Source organism: Chelon labrosus, assembly GCF_963514085.1.
Source record: "Chelon labrosus genome assembly, chromosome: 18".
In the NCBI taxonomy this organism is placed as follows: domain Eukaryota; kingdom Metazoa; phylum Chordata; class Actinopteri; order Mugiliformes; family Mugilidae; genus Chelon; species Chelon labrosus.
This window is the reverse complement of record NC_140351.1, coordinates 8,554,699-8,567,570: the sequence shown is the minus strand read 5'-3', so window position 1 is coordinate 8,567,570 and position 12,872 is coordinate 8,554,699. Positions and strand designations below refer to the sequence as shown.

At 42.7% G+C, this 12,872-nt stretch overlaps 2 protein-coding genes across 2 annotated transcripts; one reads left to right on the top strand and one right to left on the bottom strand.

Moving 5' to 3' along the window:
- Nucleotides 1–1,242: 1,242 nt before the first annotated feature.
- On the top strand, nt 1,243–3,353 carry LOC311503864 (fat storage-inducing transmembrane protein 1-like; the record flags this gene model as incomplete). The annotated part of the gene is made up of 2 exons (XM_084566762.1): nt 1,243–1,523; nt 2,672–3,353. 2 exons carry the CDS (start codon nt 1,243–1,245, stop codon nt 3,351–3,353), a joined length of 963 nt encoding a protein of 320 aa, XP_084422888.1.
- Nucleotides 3,354–3,462: 109 nt separating this feature from the next.
- psme1 (proteasome activator subunit 1) lies at nt 3,463–9,251 on the bottom strand. The gene is made up of 12 exons (XM_084566724.1): nt 9,136–9,251; nt 8,962–9,007; nt 8,709–8,741; nt 8,555–8,617; nt 7,676–7,777; nt 6,735–6,792; nt 6,369–6,466; nt 6,114–6,182; nt 5,933–6,000; nt 4,352–4,406; nt 4,162–4,248; nt 3,463–3,715 (listed from the first exon to the last, which is right to left on the bottom strand). Exons 2-12 carry the CDS (start codon nt 8,998–9,000, stop codon nt 3,635–3,637), a joined length of 753 nt encoding a protein of 250 aa, XP_084422850.1. The 5' UTR covers nt 9,001–9,007; nt 9,136–9,251; the 3' UTR covers nt 3,463–3,634.
- Between the last annotated feature and the right edge of the window lie 3,621 nt (nt 9,252–12,872).

Here is a 12,872-nt window from a genome sequence, read left to right as displayed (position 1 = left end):
ATAAAAAAAAAATCTTTCTTTAAATGTAATCGAAACAAGTTGTTCTGTTTTGTGTTTAAAATGACTGTTGGAGAATGCACGCCGAACGACGGTGAGGCTCGCAATTTGTCCATTTCACGTGGTTAACTGCAGCTGCCAGATACGCGTTCACGTCATTAACGCACACACACACACACACGTCAACATGCAGACAACTGGTAATTAGCTGCTGCAGGAGGCGCAGGACAGTTGTCTGAAGGTCATCGTAATGACAGCGATGCAGTAAGTGCTCTAAAATTAGACTCTGAGATTCTTTGGCATGTCTGCTTTCATCTGGTTTCATTTGCACCTACTGTTCCCGCACAGATTTGATTCTTATAAAAGCCCTCTGTGCTGGTGAATCTCTCAGCTGCAGTTTGAATGAGTGAAATAGCGTTGGTGATCATTTCTTTGGTTGGGTTGAGCAGGTTTAAACTTCTAAATCAATCAAAAAGCTCGTCCAGTTAATATGTCATCGCGTTTTTGGACGATTTCACCAAAACGCTTGAACTTGTTGAACTTTGAAATACATGGGAAAGTTTTTCAGGTGCATTTGCTCTGAAGGTTGGAGAGGTTTTACGACTCTCTGGCCCGCGGACCCGTCCCGGGAATAAAAAAGACTGCGAGAAACGCAGCTGTCCGCGTTGCCAAATGCAGTCTGGCAACGGTTTATAACTTAAATTAGTTTTAGCTCCGGCAGCTGATTCCAAGACCGGAGAGACTAAAGGGGAACCGCAGACAGAGCCAAACTTATCCATTTAATGTCAGAACGATTCTTTTTTTGGAGGAGGAGACATTTTCTGCAGGAAATGCAAATGAGGGGGAACAATGTGGCATCACACCACAATGGGTTCAGTTTATTTTCCAGCCTCAGATTCAGATTCATTAAGGAACATGTTTTACGACCAGTGTTGGGAATAATGGGGTCAGTAACAGCAGCAGGCATTACTGTGTGTCTCCTGTTTCAGCCTGTGTTCTGGAGGAGGAGGGGTTACGAGGGTAAAGGGGACAGAAGGGTTGTATTTTTATAAACCATGTGCTCTCCTGCACGCCTGACAGTGATAGAGTAGAAAGGTCCTGGAGTGGAACTGGTGTGCCTTTCACAGACAAAAGAAAGAAAGAAAGAAAGTGAGGCAGACTCCATTAAACTCCATTTATTCAGACTTTATCAAAGTTAAATAACAACTAAAGGTATCCATAAGAAGACAAACGAGGCAGGGCGACATGGACCTAAAGAACCCGTCCAATGGCTTTGCTTCGGAAATCAGCTTGGAGAAGTTACACAAGATGGCTGCAGACCTGACCCTGCCGGGACGGTTCATCCTCAGGCTCCTGAACGCCGCCCTGGAGTTCGTTACGGACTTGCTGGCGGGACTTTTAGGAAGCAGCCTGGTCAGAAGACACTTCCACCTCATGCTGTCTGCCTTGGTTCTCTTCGGGCCCGTGCTCAGTCTCTGGGTGTCTAAGTACAACATTTTCGCAAACAGCAACCACTACCTGTACAGGTGAGAGTGAAAAACTGAAACGGCTTTAAATCTGCTTTAAATAAGTTAAAATCAATGCTTCATATTTAGTCTCACCTGCGTGCTGTTCTCCTAGCTCCATCCAAACTCACCGATTGCGTTAAAGATCAGTAAAAAGTAAAATATACAGCCACAAAATATATAGTTTATAGAAGAGTAATTGTTATTAAAGAAAAACTATGAAAGATTTATCATGTAGTTCCTCTTACAAATGAAGTTCACTAGACTTTACTGAACTCCTCAACTTGTGTTACATTATAATCCAGCCTTTGCTATTACAATGAAACCATTTGGTTCTACTGTTACATATATATATATATTATATGAACCATTTTTCAGTTATAATTTTTAATTGTTGGTAATTTATTCTTGTTTTTAATGATCTGCTGCCACCATTAAGTCACATATAGAACCAAACTATCATGCAATATTAATATGCTACTTTAGTATAAGTGGTGCATTACTATTATATGTTGAGGTAATTGGACGTATAATGGCACCTATTCAACTGTGGACGTAATGTTAGCTACAACTTACAAAGATGTTGTGAAGTTGTTTTTCTGTTTACAATGTGTATACACCGATCAAACATAACATTATGACCACCTTCCTAATATTGTGTCTCCCTCGTTCTTCTAAAACAGTTGTGACTCATCAGAGAAGGGACATGGGCCTTCTGAGGGTGTCCTGTGGTGTCTGGTAACACAATGTTGTTAGTGGGGGGCCTTTGAGGGGAGGGGCCTCTGTGGATCATCACACAGATACTTGATCAGGTTGGGATCTAGTGAATTTGGAGGCCAGGTCAACACCTTGTGCTGTTCTTCGTGTGTTTTTTTAAAGTTGTTGCTAAAGCGTTCCTGCTGGGGATGGCTGCTTCCATCAAGGAGTGTCATTGCTATGGGGTGGGGGTGCCTGGTCTGGTCTAGGTGGGTGCTACATGTCTAAGTAACATCCACATGAATGAATGCCAGGTTCAAACGTTTCCCAGCAGGAACACTGAATTTTCACAAGATGGTCAATGTTATTTACTTTTCCTATCATTGGTCATAATGTTGTGGCTGATCGGTATATGTAGTACAGTGTGTCTCTACCTGTAATGCTGAGTTTCCTAATTCACCATCCTCCAACAGGAAGTTCCTTAAATCTACTTGGGGCTGGACCTGCATCCTCGCAGGTTCCTTCAACCTCCTCCTCTCCCTCTCCGCCCGTCACTCCCTCCCTCTCTCCCTCCGCCATCTCTCTCGGATAGCTCTCGTGGGCTTCCTCTGGTGGGGCTGCCAGCGCCTCCTGACCCTGCTGGAGGACGCAGCTGGGACCTGTTATGAACCCATGACCCTTGCCCAGAGCTCCCAGAGCTCCCAGGGCTCCGCCTCCCCAGTGCAGCCTCTGCTGCTCCTGCACGAAGACCAGACCAAGGCCTCCTGCCTCAAAGCCAACATGCTGTGGAGAGGCTACGAAGTGTCCCAGGACGTCCTCATCCTCTGCCTGTGCTGCCTGCTGCTCGTCGAGGAGATATCCGTGTTCGGCCTCCACTTGGCCCGAGGGAAGCCTCTGAAGAAGTCGCCCGGTGCTCCGCTGAGATTCGTCTTCCTCCTGTGTGTCGTCCTGCTGGTTTTGTGGATGTTCCTGCTGCTGTGTTTGCTTGCACACTTCCCCAAGTTTCCCTCGCAGCAGCTGGGAGGAGCCCTGGGCTACCTGGGGTGGAGAGGACTCTACCAGGGGTGGTACCGCCTCAGACCGAGCTGGGGGTCTCCAGGTTTGCCAGGAGAAGGAGATTTAACCACCACAGACACTCAGAAACATCATCAGTAGTAAACTAGTAAAACATTGTGTTTGAGGATTGAAGGGTCTAAACAGTAAACATTTTTATAGGTCAGTATTATTCAAAAAATTCACACTCAAAGGACAAAGGAAGTGGAGGGAGACTTGTAGGAATCGAGTTGCTTTATTTTTGTAATGTGAACCAAAATTCATGCGCAAGAAGAAAATGAAGCCATCTCTGTCAGGGCAGGTGTATCGTTACTAGATGAGAGTGTCATACTACACGAGTTGTCGCTTGTTAAAAAGCCGGCGAGCGAAGCCCGGTGTCGGTCTCAGTAGATGAGAGCCTTCCCGTCTCCTCTGGGCTTCTTAATCTTGTCATAGTTCTTGTTAATGATGTCAAACAGCACCGCCTGGAGAGAGACATAAAAAGACGAGTGAGCGCAATACGGAGAGAGGCGAGGAGGAGGAGGAGGAAGAAGAAGAAAGGTGGACGGTGTGGCGAGGAGCGACAGAAAGGTTAGCGATAAAAGAGAGGGGCGCCCAGATGCAGAGCGGCTCCTTTCATCGGCGCCTTGTTCATTAACGGCATCAAACACGGGAGGACAATGACCAAAGCAGAGAGACAAACTGATTAATGGACAGGAGACGGAGCGCCAATCAATTTAACACAAGCACAGCAATTAGTTTAATTAGCCTCCTATTGGGAAGGAATGGATTGCATTTAGCCGCCGTCCCCGCTGCCGGGACGCGGCTGGAATATTTTACAGTCGAGCCATTTGATGCAAAACCCGGCGCACGATCGCAGCAGATGGTACACAGCGTTTAACATGACATGTCTTCAACAGAGGTGTCTTACGTATGTGTTGCGGATGTCCAAGACCACGAGGCGGAGCTCGCAGTACTGATACTGATCCAGCTCGTGAACCAGCTGTCTGTAGTCTCCCTGCAGCACAAAGCACACCCACACATGCCACAGTCAGTCATACGTACAAGCATGAACACGTAATAAAAGTCAGTATTAATGTTATAAATGTCAAGACACTGACCACGTGTGATTGTTTGGAGGCTTTGGCCACAGCGTCGCCTCTCTCGCTGTAATATCTGACAAAACAAAGAGGAGAGAGGGGTCAATTTATGATATTAAAACCAACATCAGTGTCTCTCTAAGTGGATCTGAGTGTGACGTCTAAGTAGGGATGTCCCAGTTTGGATTGAAACTGGATTGAGGAGAGAAGAGATTCCTGTCGCAGAGTCGTGATTTTGTATTTGTTGTGACCGTGTGAATGTTCAAGCTAACCACCACAGAGCTGTTTCCCAAGATGTTTAAGTTTGTTAGCTGTGTATTCACTTTGAGCCAATATACTTTTAGTTTCTGTACTGTTATTTATTTCACATGGCAAAGAAGGAAATGGGAAATCTTTGTGGAATAGCTTGCAGGCAGCTATTCATCTGCTTATTGGCTTGATTTTACAAAACATGCAAAAAATACAACTTTAAAAACTCAAATTGGGGCTTGGATCGGTCCATACTCAATATTAAATTATCAAGATAAGATCAGTGGCAAATAAAACTTCACCGGGACATCCCTACATCTAACAAACTACAGCATTTGAGGAGCATTATTCTACTTTTATTGTTGTGTTTTTTTCACATTAAATGTAGAGTTTGCTAAATTTCACACCGATTGCACTGATGTGTAGATTTTTGCTGTTGGCTGCTTGTAAATAAAAGTCAAAATTTCTCACTTTGAAAGTCTCCAGTGCCTCGTAGATCCACGCAGTTTTTCAATTATTGTGGCTGATTATAACTGACCATGATCATATGTGTGTGGAGTGTGAATTGGGCTCAGAGTGCGTCTAAATCACAGAAGATCTGCAGCTCAATACGTCGAGTGATGCCCGGATTGGTTCCGATATCATCTGAATCTGCATGCATGCATGCATTATATTTATTGACTTTTTTCTTCCTCAGATGTTTATATTTTTAGTGTTAGTGACGCAGTTTCAATCCTCTATATGAGCTGCACATGTGGCAGAACAATAAAGCAGATTTTGACTTTTTAACCATGACTAATTCTCAGTGGAATACTGTTTATACTGTATATACTGTATATGCAAATGTGATGATGATCAGTATTTAAATAAATCATGTATTTTTATAGTTTTTTTTATCGGCTTAAATGAAAATAGCAACAGGTGTTTCCACGACTGAACACTGGCTGACATCTTGAATCCCTTCACGATAAAATTATGAACGTTGGCTTGTAACAGACGCAGATTCACTTATATATACACGAATATTTTCCTCATTAACGATGAAGGCATCTGAAACCCATCATCAAGTGGTGGACTTAAATCCAGTCTGTGCATCAATGGCCTGAACCGATCCAGTGTAGTTTCGCTCAGACATCTGTCCTAAACAGAACTTTAACTAGCTAAAACATCTGGCAATGAGAGTGGACAGTGACCTGAAGAATCAGTCCAGAGCGGGTTATTCACAAACCAGAGAGTTAAGCAGTTTGTACATGCACATGAATGGATGGTAGATGTGTCATTGTCTCATATTAATCCAGTAAAATAAAGATTTAAAATCTACTCTTCAACATCTGCACCTGTGCGAGCTCTTACTTTGAAATCTGGGTCTGGAATGCCTCGATCTTGGTGCGTGTGTTGGTCAGCAGCTCAAACACTTTCTCCTGTTGGACAAAAGATAAGAACAAAGTCAGATGGACACATTCAGGAATTCAGGTTTCGATTATCTAAACACGAATACACTCCGCTGGTTCGTTCGTTTTCAAAAGTCACCAACCTGCACGGCCACTCCGAAGTTGTTACCATCTTCAATTCTAGGAATTTGGAGTTGCACCCACATTGACACCTGCAAGAAGCAAGAAGATTTCATTAATCACAACAATCCTGCATAAAAAATCGAAATCACCCCCTTTTAAAACCTCATACTTATAAACAACGTTGCTATGTGAACTCAGCTCTGTTACTTTAAATCTTCAGCACACAGAGTCGCGTTCCTTTTGCAATGCTTTGCACTAGATAAAAGTTTTCTAACCGTGTTGAGCTTCTCCTTCAGTGTCTGGATCTCGGGTTTGACCTGCTGCAGGAGACTCTCCACCCGCTCGTTGCTGGAGATGGGACCGCATGGAGGCCCTGGAGGACAGAACAAGATCACGGTCACTGCACCTTCGCCTGAGCTACTTTCAGAGTAGATTTCCTTTTTAATAAAAGACAGCGCATATACAGATGGATCACAAGCTCCCTGATGACTACCAGTTAGCTAATAAGTGTGTTTGTCTTTGCTTTACAACCCTCAGTTTTTATATTTATGCTAAGGAATACATAAAAAAGTAATAACGTGTCACAAATAACGTTTTCATGGCATCATCATCACCTTCAGCCACTTTACAAACCCATTTACCTGATTCTTCGTCCTCTTTATCGCTGTCCTTGTCTTTCTTCCCTTCCTTAGCCTCCTTCTGCAACACAAGAACACATCGGGTCAAATTGTTTTTCACCGCCTATTCATCTCCGAGACCGGCTCACCCACGCTCTGTCAACTCTCACGGGCTGAATGCAGATGTCAAATGTTGGATTATGTTTCTCTTGCATTAAACATGTACAGTAACCCAGTTGAGGCAGCCCCCTGCTCGTTGAACAGGGCGTCTGAAGTGACTCCAAATCGCATCGCAATATTCTTCCAACTCCAATTTTTCCCACTCGGAAAATCCGCAACACTGGCAACGCTACTCTCTAAATCCCTGCGTGCAATGTGCCAAGCTACTGGTAAAATTAAATTAAAAGCTTTATACTTAGGAATTAAGTTTATCGTGACTTAACGCTGCATAAAGCACCTTGCAGCGTAATTCTTTCCCTCGCATGTATTCTCTGAGCAGCCTTCGCGTGATTATTATATAAAACATGGGACTGCGCGCAGACGAAGGCATCACTTCAGATGTTTTAACAGATCACCCTACATAAAAAGGCCCACTCGCTGCCAGTTTGCAAAGCATAGCCTTGATTGGTTGCCGTGGCAACTGGGGACTCGGCGCTTTCACTCTTCTGTCTTCACATAATGAAACGCTAAATATAAACCCCCCCGAGCTGGAGGACCCCGAGTCGAGTCCGTGGCAGCAATCCTGGAGAAATTCACAAAGGTTAAGAAAATAAAAAAACGCATAAGTGAAAGCTTCTCGTCACGGAGCCGATTACATTTCTGTAATCTAAAATCCTTTCAGCCTCTTAAACACTCGTCTTACCTCCTAACTAATTGCGGCAACAGAAACAATCCGACTTGAATCGCCACAATTGAGCCGAATTAATTGACTGTACGCTGCGTTTAACGTAAGATGAAGCGCCCACCTCCTCCTTCTTCTTGCGTTTGGCCTCCTCCTTAGCGGGATCTGGTATCGGGATGTCCAGGGGAGCCTTCAAGCATTCCAGGTCGTCGCAGCTGAAAGACGACTGACAAGCAAACACAGACACACGTGGCAGAGTTAGAGCAGTAGCTTAAAACACGAGGTATAGGCTGATCGGGTTCATCTCGGGGGGGATTTTATTAAGCAGAAGAAGGGTTTCATGTTTAGATTAGACTCGCTCCCAAGGACGTCATACACTCACACATTTAGAACAACAGCAATTTCAAACACAGGTAAATCAAATCAGAAATTTAGAAGAGTTACGATCCTTCTGTTGTTATTACTATTACTATTATTTATAATCCATACTACCGCTGCAATAAAATGTAAATATATAATCCCTGTAACTCCGGGGACGGACAGTTTGGAAAGTTTTTGTACATATTGTGTATTGCTCTTTGTTTTATTTCTTTAAAAATGTCTTGTTTTGCTCGCCTTGCTGCTCACATGTGCCTTAAATTGCCTCTCCGGCGACAAATAACGCTTTCTGAATCTGAATCTGAATCTTTTTTCCCCACTTTTCTTTGCAGAAACGCTCCAGATCTTCTCAGACCGTGAGGGCATCTCCTGTCCTTCGTATTTCCTGTAGTTACTATACGTACTATTTCACATGAGCTCAATGAGAATCTGTTTCCAAACACGGCCACGTACCCAGTTATATATAAAAAGGGTGCACAGTCACACACACACTGCAGTACAGTTACTTTATTTATTTATTTATTTTCATTTTTATGTATAAATTGTGTTACTCTGGTTTGTCAGTTGCTTTGCATAGGTTATAATTTTTAAAATAAAAGTACAAAAGTGTTTTTTTTAAGACTACCTTCAGCAGCATCTGCAGCTCTTCAATCTTCTGAGGGAAAAATTTTGAAATCAGCTCTTCTGCCTGCAAATATACAAAAAAAAGAAAGTTTTACACTTTTACATTAATACTTTAAAGCTTATATTCATGGGGCAGCTTCTAATGATTAAATTACCTCCTTGGTGAGTTTCTGGCAGAAGTCATCCACCTGGAATAAAGAAGGCATAATTATTAGTAAAAACAGCATGAAGGACATTTAGCATGATGATATTTACACATTTAAACCGTCTGATAACTGCTCACCTCATTTGACCCCATGCAGGGTCATCAAAAACCAACCCTTATCTGAACATTAGCTCCTGTTAGCATCCCCACAAGCTAACGTGCTGCTATGTAACATTTCATGCTAGCAGACAAGTCGCCCTCACCTGTTTCTTCGACTCGAGGCGAATACCCAGAGAAGCCATGTCGCCTCTGCGGATGAAAACCAGTTCAGGTAAGTTTGTAAAAGCGTTCAAGCGTCAACAAATCGGCCTAAAGGGCAAGAAAAAGCTCTTTAATTGTGTAATTCAAAGCCGTGGACGACACGGACAAGTACTCACAATTACTCAGCAGCAAAAGCGAAAATGAAAGTAAAGCGTACTTTCAGACAGTTCCGTACTTTCCCAGTTGAAGATCTTACATACGCTGCTGCATCATGGGACTTGTAGTTTTTTAGAGAGGATCTCGCTTTTCATTTCCTATAAGAGCCACCGGTGAAAGGAAAAGAAACATTATGAGAAAGAGAAACAAGTTAATGTATGAAAAGTATTTTTCACACTATTGCTGATAATATATATATATATATAGCCTATTATATTTTTATTTTAATAAATGATTTATGACACACAAGGGTACATCTCCAAAAACTCTACATCTATTATAGTGACTCAGTTGAAAATATATTAGATATATTAGGAAATTTATGCACAATACTACCACTATTACTACTACTACTACCAATAATAATTATTATAAGAAGACAAGAAGAAGAAGAATACTGAACTTAATTTAGGGGCTATTTTATTAAACAACGTATTAGCACTGATGCCTCACAGCAAGAAGGTTCATGGGTCTGAATCCATCGGCCGACTGGGTCCTTTCTGCGTGGAGTTTGCATGTTCTCCCTGTGTCTGCGTAGGTTCTCCGTCCAAACTGTCCAGAGACATGCTCATTAGGTTAATTGGTGATTCTAAATTGACTGTAGGTACGAGTGTGAATGGTTGTCTGTCTCTCTGTGTTAGCCCTGTGATAGACTGGAGACCTGTCCAGGGTGTACCCCACCTCTCGCTCCCGATGACAGCTGGGATAGGTTCCAGCCCCCGAGGCGACCCTTCACAGGACAAGCGGTCACAGAAGATGACTGACTCACTGTTTTTAAAGACAACGTGTACTAAATCCAATTTAGTCATGACTGGACAAGCTGATACAGAAGGAGGACTCTGTGGTAGGGGCAGAGCTGGAGTCCCTGACATCAGTGGCAGATGCAAGAACCTTGAACAAACTCCGGTCCATCATGAACAATGTCCACCACCCTCTACACGACACCATAGTCATAGTCAGAGAAGCTTGTTCAGTGACAGGCTGCTGTCTCTGTCCTGCTCCATGGACAGGTTCCATAAGACTATACAACGCCTCCCTGTGGTCACTGATGATACTAATGTATATATTTACACAGTATTATATAACTTAAATATCTATCTGTCAGGCCAGGGCTCAGAATAGGACTCAGATAAAGTTTAACGCCGGATGCCGACTTTATTGAACAGAACCACTTTAAGTCTCTCGAGAAAATAAACAAGCTACAGAACTTTAGAAAAATCAAAATCACTCCTGAAAGAGGCAAACAAAAAATGGCTGTGGAAATTATAAAACTAGATATCAAAACACACAAACAAAAACTCACTCACAAGGATTGAAAAAGGAATCTGACTAAAGCAGCGTGAACAGACTTAGCCGTGGCTTTAAACACAGACTTGGATGAACGGGAACAGGGTGCACGGCAGTACGAAACACTCTGTCCCAGGACAAAGGGAGACACAGACTTTATATCTACACATTAATGGGGAACAGGTGGAAACAATCAGGAATCAGGGAAGACAATCAGACAGGTGACACATGACGGAAGGGCAAGTGACCTGAAACAAGAGGAGAGTTACTTTTCAAAATAAAACAGGAAGTGACGAGACAAAAAAAAGTTACTGATTGATTATTTTAATCTAAATCATTTGCATTTATCAGCTTTAGCCTTGAACACAAATGTGCTTTTTGACAAATAAAGTAAAGGAGCTCTTCTCTGTATCTGAAACAGGACGTGGGATTCATTTAATATTTCAATTATAAATACACACACTTTCCAAACAGTAATCAAGTAAAGGGTTAAGATATATTTATTTGTACCCACAGCAAGATTTGCAAACATTAAATCAGTGCAAATAAATGCAATAGAAGTCGGTGTATATTGCATGTAACTATTATCAGGAAAACACATTGTAAAGTTATTCATTACACACAGAAATGGCTTCTATCAGTGTCCTATTGTTATAAAAGTCATGATATGCTGTAAAGTATTTACAGTTTTCAGATAGATGTAGTGGCATATGGTGGAAGTAAGAGCTGGCACAACATTTACATATTCAGTTACATAAAAAGTACGTTATAACGGTAAGTATTTGAGTAAATGTACTTAGTTACTGTACGACACTTTTTAAATATATATGAATGTCAACTGGCATCAGACTCAAGCAGCCCCAGCAGCACCGCTCTCTACTGACCGCTGCTATTCTGAGGACCTGCTGTCGTACTCCTGCCGTCACTGCGCCTATTTCATCAGCGGTCGTGCGGACAGAGCTGGAGCTTGACCCAGTCAGGCTACGGCGTAAAACAAATACAGGATCCTGAGTGGACAGAAGGGAGAGCCTCCCACTGTAGACAGACAGCGGCCGTGCGTCCGTGCTCACTCTTTGCCAGGTAAATCCATCAGGTCTAATCACAGCAGGAGATTTAATCACACAGCTGATGAGCAGGCGATCGCTCTGCTGTCACCCTGACAGCCAGTCTCTGAGCGGTTTTCCTTTGATCAGTGCCACATAAATCTTTCTTTAATTGCCTATTCTCCTGATTGTTTGTATTGTGTCGTATCATGCAGAGCAACACCATATTAATCGCTCGTCAGACACGATTTCTGATGCAAGGTTGGATCTAAAGGGCAAAGGTCGCACTTGTTTACACTGTGAACGCCATTAGTCATTGACTTTTTGATTTGATTGGGTGAGTGATTAAAAGCTCTGTTTTTTTTACAGCGTGTTATTCCGCTGGGGAAGGCTGTTGAGAAATAGTCTGGACGAAGGTCACGTATCTGAACACAAGTGAATGAGGCACCGAGACAGAGAGAGAGAGAAATAACGTTGTGGGGCCATGTCTGTAAATTATCCTATAGTCTAGTTTTAATGCGTGACGGGATTTCATCACAATCCTTTACAGATATGGACTTATTAACTGAATGCTCAGAATGAACATGCATGAGTGGTACATTATGTATATTTCTATCCCTACATCACATGTTTTAAATGGGAAGTCCAACTGCATGTGTGCCTTCAGCCACTTCCTTCAAAGTACATAAGAAACCAGAAATATTTTCTTTAAAACATTGTTGTTTCAAATTTTATTCACCTTTAAGACCTAAATGATTTCACTAAATCACAGTGTCTCTTGTTGGTAAGTGTCAGCACAGTCTTTATGTCTCTTTGAGGAAGAAAAAGCCGTTATCAGCTATGTACATCAATGCATGTGCAGCATTTTTTTTTACTTCACTGTGTTATTTTCAGCTCTGCAAGTTGCCAAGCATAAACAGTAAAAACAGTATTAAAACATAAAATAAAAACATAAAATAAAAACTGTAAAAAAGGGGCGGCACAGTGGCGTGGTGGCTAACTACATGCATGTTCTCCCTGTGTCTGCATGGGTTCTCTCCAGGTACTCCAGCTTCCTCCCACTGTCCAAAGACATGCTCATTAGGTTAATTGGTGATTCTAATTGGCCGCAGGTGGGAGTGTGAATGGTTGTCTGTCTCTCTGTGTTAGCCCTGAGATAGACTGGAGACTTGTCCAGGGTGTACCCCTCATCGGGCGAGAGGTGGGATACACCCAGGGGTGTAGCACCAAATTCTGGGCCCTGTACACTCTTAATGTCAGTGGGCCCCTATCCATGCCAGTGAACGAAGCGCACAGCAAAAAAAATAAAAAATTAAAAAAAATCATGGGCCCTTTCCCTACTCGGGCCCTGGGTAGTCAGGTCCCCC

What these genes read in the sequence shown, in the direction of transcription:
- psme1 (XM_084566724.1), bottom strand. Translation starts at nt 9,000, where the DNA reads ATGGCTTCTCTGGGTATTCGCCTCGAGTCGAAGAAACAG. An exon ending in CCTCCAAACAATCACACGTG is followed by an intron (nt 4,249 to 4,351) that starts GTCAGTGTCTTG and finishes TTTGTGCTGCAG; the next exon opens with GGAGACTACAGACAGCTGGT. An exon ending in TGGACATCCGCAACACATAC is followed by an intron (nt 3,716 to 4,161) that starts GTAAGACACCTC and finishes GTCTCTCTCCAG; the next exon opens with GCGGTGCTGTTTGACATCAT.